General features: G+C 39.1%; 1 protein-coding gene across 2 annotated transcripts in view; it reads right to left on the bottom strand.

The window, feature by feature from the left end:
* Positions 1–898: 898 nt before the first annotated feature.
* LOC129738652 (telomerase-binding protein EST1A) overlaps positions 899–6,000 on the bottom strand; it is a 177,474-nt gene continuing 172,372 nt past the window's right edge. For both annotated transcript variants that reach the window (XM_055729901.1, XM_055729902.1), the window contains one exon: positions 899–2,422. In XM_055729901.1, the coding sequence (XP_055585876.1) occupies positions 2,289–2,422 (134 nt within the window). In that variant the 3' untranslated portion in view covers positions 899–2,288. The remainder of the gene's footprint in view (positions 2,423–6,000) is intronic.

Raw genomic sequence — 6,000 nt, 5'->3', positions numbered from 1 at the left:
GTCAAATATTCTACATCATCAGAAACAGCAACACACTTTAATATTTTAAGCTGGACTGGAAGACGCAAGGCAAGACGAGCTAGCAAGCAACACCTTCAATTAGTCGAACGTCCTTCAGAAGGGTGTTTCTCGGTTTCTGTTGTCTATTATCGGGCATCCATCATATTGTTCCCTGCCTGGGGGTTGTCCGGGTCGGAATTCTGACTCGCAGGAGAAGAGACTCGCAGGAGAGGGCGGAAAAAATAAAATTGAATTTATATATTCATTTTTTCCAAGACAAATTCCTCCGGAGCTGATTAAATTACATCACGGCGGTGCGGCAGCACCCTCGGGAAGGAATTGTAGATTTCCTCCTAGCGAACTTCCCGGGGAATGAATGAAGCAAGCAAATCGATGAGGGTATCAAGTAGCCCCCCGCTCCGGTCGCCACAAGTCTCGTAGTTTTGTGGTTGATTCTGCTCTGGCAAAATTTATTAATACGCCACCAGCAGCAGCAGCAAGCGTGAAAAAGCAAATGAATAAATTACCCATCGAAATGTGGTCGTTCCTCTGGCCGGGCCTGATGATGGGCCAATATGGTAGCACAGAGTTCCCATAAATTTGGATGATTGTTTTTTCAATTCATCATTATTCTTCTTTTCGGGTAGGGGATATGGCTAATAAGATTAGCACTAACAGAACAGACCAACAAAAGATGTCTACAATAAATTAGATTTCTACATAGATTTTTTTTTCTTCCATCAAGTTGGTTTGATACACATAAAATTAACGCCCTAGGGCTTCGATTAGTCTAAAATTATAAAATAGCCGTGAACAAATCTACTACACAAACCACACATGGAGTTCGGATTCTAGTTTAGAATAGTATACTAGTTTAACTACAACAAAGCGGAAGGGATTCGTGAAAAATATTTCTTTATTATTTTATCGCTGTATTATTTATTTACTAACCGAGCAAAAGTATTTTCCGTCCTTCCGTGACTTTTCTTGTCGGTACTTTTTGCTACTCTAAGGTGCAATTCTTTCCTGCTTTTCATTTATTTCATGTGTAAATCGTCTTGTGAAGTCAGTTTGTTTCTCTTTTTCTGGTTTATTATTAATATATTTTTCATAATAATCAATCATTTTACTTCTGTTTACTTTGTCTAAAGTCATTTAGTGATTCTTCTCATTTTTCGGGAGTGGAGTCTCGTCACACCTCAAAATCTTTATCAGAATATTCTAAAAACCTGCGCAACAGTTTACGATCTGATCTCTTCTCGTTTTTTCTACAGCACTCGAACATATCTAACGCGCGCCTATTTATTTAAATAAAACTGAAACGCAACACTTCAACAGTCTGCAGCTGTATTCGCTCCGGATTTCCTTACTTTTTAATTTTTCATCTCTGGTCATTTATTTTCCTTTTTCTTTTAAGAATCAACTCAATACGCATCCATTGACTGGACAAATAACGAAGAATATAAACACATCTATCGCCTAGATATCATACAAGTTTATTTCACTTTTTTGTTGTGGTTTTTTCTTCTTTCAATTATATTTTTCATTAATTAATTTAATATAATCATAGTATAGTACTGCAATATTTACAACTACAACAGTCAAAAACCGAAAGGAAAAAAAAACGTAATCAGTTCCTAAGTTTTCCGTAAACTTACTAGCACATAAATCAACGAGCGCAACAGTTTTGCTCTAGTGTCAAATTCTAAACTTTTCTCTCTTAACCTTTAAAAACGCTGCTAGCTTTGCTTTGCATTCGAAGCAGTTCTTCTTCTTCTTTCTTTCGTATCTTCTTATAAGTTATACTTTTCCTCTTATAAGCTATACTTTCCTATCAGAGTTCAACAAATAGTTCCCTTGATTAAAGATTTTCAGAGCAAAAAAAATACAAATGAAACAATTAAGGAAACATTCTCTAGATAACAGAATAGACTAACGGCTATTTTGGCAAACAAATCAGTCGGGAAACGAAAAAAAAATCAGAAAGAGATGAGAAAAAAACGAAAAACGAGTCACTCAAAGTGTTGAAGAAATTAAAGCAAAAGAAGTGATAACTTTTCTAGAAAGTCGTCCTTAAGAACAGATACGAGTCTAACGAGAAAATCATAAGCAAAAAAGAACACAAATGAAACAAGATAACCTTCTTCTTTTTCCTTCTCCTTTTTTCTGGTTGTTATTTTTGCTGAATCCAAACGGCTTGAAACAACACACCGAAGGAGCTGCTGATCGAGGAGGAAAAAGTCGTGCACCTTTCTCTCCGTCCTGGTCGTCGTCATCTTCAATTGGCTTCACGATCCCAGGCCGGCCCACTTGATAAAATCCGGCAGCTCCCGGACCGGCAGATCGTTGGACAGGGCTTTCACCCGAAGATTCCGATCGGTCGTCAGCAGGACGACCTCGCGCATTATGTAACGGACTTCTCCTGAAAATGAAAAAGAAGATAAAAACAAGAAATAAGTTTTCTGGCAATGAAAAAAAGGAAACCGCAAACGACAACATTGAAATTTACGGAATGAGATAACGAACAGAGTTGCGATTGGAGCATTAAACGAACAGAAAAAAAAAACAAAGTAAAGGAACATTGCAGATGAAGCTGTTCTCAAGAAGCGGAGCACTGTAAAGAATTTACCGCAAAGGATAGTAGGCGATAAGATATTGTCACCCAGTCTCTGAGCTTCAGATGACGCTGGAGACCAACCACTTTGGGATGATCCAAGAGTCGTTCGAAAACTACGTAAGGCTAATTTTTGAAAGTTTATGTGAATAGCTTGATCAATAATCATAATAACATGATCTAAGTGGAAATTATTTACCCCTTGTATAAGTGATTTATGAACGTTCCACTGAAGCATTGTTACGTTGATATAATTTCATAAACACTCTTATTGGCTTGCAAAACAACAGTCTGTGTATGTTGGGTACGAGTCCAGTTATTCTGAAACTTCATCAAAAGACGAAACTGTCGACAGAAGGCAAACGAACAGATAAGTAAAAGTTACAGCTTGAATATAAATCAATGATAGAATGTTTGTTAAATTATTCGATTTCCAGTTCTTAATATCAGTTGAAAAAATCTTTATTAGAACTGTTGAAACTTACAGTTTTCTCCGGCACAGCAGCAAACTTCTGCTGCTACGAGCAGAACCAAAACATTGTTTGTTTTGGTTCTTCTTGCTATGTTCAATTTGCAATCGAGAACAAATACAAATGTACAAATGTAAACGGTACAAATGGTTACATCATCACACGGTTGGACGAGAATACCCAAATTGGGTTTGTGGTAACTCAACAATGTTGCCAAATATTCTGGGTAAGAGAATCAAAGTATGTTGTAATTTGTTTCCTCAACCCTCCTCCTCAACATACACATTTGCAGTTTCCTTACTGCTTCTGGCTGCTCCTCTTGAAGATGGGGCAACTCCTCTTCAACGAACGCACCGGAACCTCAATCGTCGCCTCCATTTGCAGCCCGACGACATTCCATGGTACCAGTTCAACGACCTCCACCGGGATCAGGCTCAACGACCTACCAAGGCACTGGTTCGACGACCTTCCAGGTGCTTCCGTTCCGATGGCTTCCCTATGGCTCTTGCCTCGACACTCTTCCTGCGACTCGAAGCTCTTCTTCCGCCTTCTTCCGCCTTTCTCCGCCTTCCAGAGGCCTGACACCTATCAGTGGATACAGCCCGGGGATCTCCGTTTCGCTTTCCAGTCGGATGACCTTTATTTGCGCCGCCTTTTTTTTTTTTAGTTGGTAATCACAGGTGGTAAATCCCGGTTTACGGATTGTATTCCAAGGCACGACGTTATACAAATACAAATACAAATACAAATACCGTGTCCAGGGTGACCACTCAAAATCGATTTTTGATTTCCCGCATTTTTCCCGTTTTTTTCCCGCATGGTCTCACGAAATTCCCGGTTTTATACAACAAAAAACCAAACAATGTTCCGAATATTCATTTTTGAAACCATATATACGAATATCGATTAAGCTTTTTTTGGTGGCTTATGATCTTTTACATGGTTTTTGTTTCAGTTATGTTAACTAATTCATTCCTTTTTCGATTCGCTAATAAGTTCCATCCAAAAAATGTCCAATCGTTGTGTTTTTCTTCGATATCCCGAAATGATGTTTTTATTGAAGGTATTGCATATAATTGTCCGAATTTGTCCTTAATTTTATCGGCACAAGCTCTACTTAAGTGTTGCTTGTCAACAAGTACTTCTAGACACAGGTCTCAACGTTTGTTGGCAATATCTGGATTGTGTGCAATCACATCGGGATTATGCACGATAAATACCGAGTGATGAGATAAGACAAGGGAGATCGCATAGCCCTTTTATTCAAAAATCCACAGTAAAACGAACGACAGCTATTTATAAATACAAGGATATCCTTGTCGGAAACATGACCAGACTCTTTTGCTTTCTTAATTGACGATTTAGTTGAGAATCCAATTTTAACGCTTCCAGGAGGTAGAAGATTTATTTTTGAGAGTTCAATTCCAATAAGTGTTTTTGATTTTACGTTTAGTCGTTCAGGCTTTACAACTTTCTCCATCAATGCTCTTACAAGCCCGGTTAATCATCGAAGAGAAACGGAACCATCTGTGCTTCTGTCTTATACTCGCGTAGAAAGGACTCAACAGTTGAAGCGGCCGTAACAAAAAAAAACTCAATTTTGGTCGTAGTAAATTATCACCTACAGCTTTAGCAACAATGTCGAATACCTTCGACCGGGAAATCGATGGAAAACTCCGCTTAAAATTTGAATGGTTTTCCTTAATCTTTTTATCCTCTTGTTTTTTTTACCTCGTCGACAAACCGTTTGAGGTACGATAGCATTTTGGCAGCACGTTCATTTTCCATCCACCGAACGTCACAAAATTTAACGGAAATATACATAGTTGAACTCGTTACTGCAGTATAATCTGCCCTTCTATGTGGAATATTTTTGAATAGGCGCCCAAAAAATTCATCTAAATTCCATTCACTTTTCCCCAGCCCCTCCTTGAACGAGTTATATATGTACAGTGTGAGAATCTCGTACGCCAGATTCGAAACAAGTTCTTGTAGCTTGCTGTTCATATAGGTTCAACTAGGTTTGAGTTTTGATTCCAGAAGCGCACACCAATATCCATTTGTTGCTTCTGCACAATCTTATTTAACGTTTCGTCAAATCCTAATACTAACTCGCTGCAATTCTGTAGTAAATTGAAAACTTCATTAGAAAAATAGGGAGCAATACTGTGTGGAATAAAATATCTTATTTTTGTTCTTCCCATTTCTATTCGATTAACAATCTGGCTGTCCGGGAACATCCTTTTGTTGTTCAATGAAGCAAGTTCAAACTAATCGAAACCGATCCAGCTCTGCAGGAGGATTCATTTGGACCTGGTAGAAATCGGTAGAAGTCAATTGGAAAGAGATCACCAGTCAATCTATTTCCACTTGTTTCGACTTTCGACTAAACTTCATTGAACAGACTTTCCCTGAGCCAAAAATTCCCGACTTATTGAAAAAATTCCCGGCTTTTTCCCGCTTTTTTCTTGTTGGATTTCAATTCCCGTCTTTTTCCCGCTTTTCCCGTTTTTCCCGAATGGGTGGCCACCCTGCGTGTCCTCCCCAGTTTGGGTACAATGGGAAGACTCTGTGTATACCTCCTACTCCCTAAACTTCACCTGGGGCCGCAGACTTAGTTCCCATCTCGAACAGTTTAAACAATATGCTTCAATAGTGGGAGGTCTATTCGCGCTAGTGCGCTCCAAGGCAATACTCATTGACGAGACCACTTTCAGCAAAACCTCCCATCCTTACGACTTAATGTCTGAACTCTCCTCTAACGACTTGAGTACCGACATCTCCTCGCAATGACTAGAGATTCTCACACAAACCTCTCCAACTCCTCCTACGACTCGAGATCCGATTCCTGCTCGCAACGACTCCAGATTGACGCAAACATACCTCTATTCTGTACTTGACCTCAAAGCCCGATCT

This window comes from Uranotaenia lowii, chromosome 1, assembly GCF_029784155.1.
Source record: "Uranotaenia lowii strain MFRU-FL chromosome 1, ASM2978415v1, whole genome shotgun sequence".
NCBI classification, from domain to species: Eukaryota; Metazoa; Arthropoda; class Insecta; order Diptera; family Culicidae; genus Uranotaenia; species Uranotaenia lowii.
This window is presented reverse-complemented; position numbering and strand designations above follow the sequence as displayed.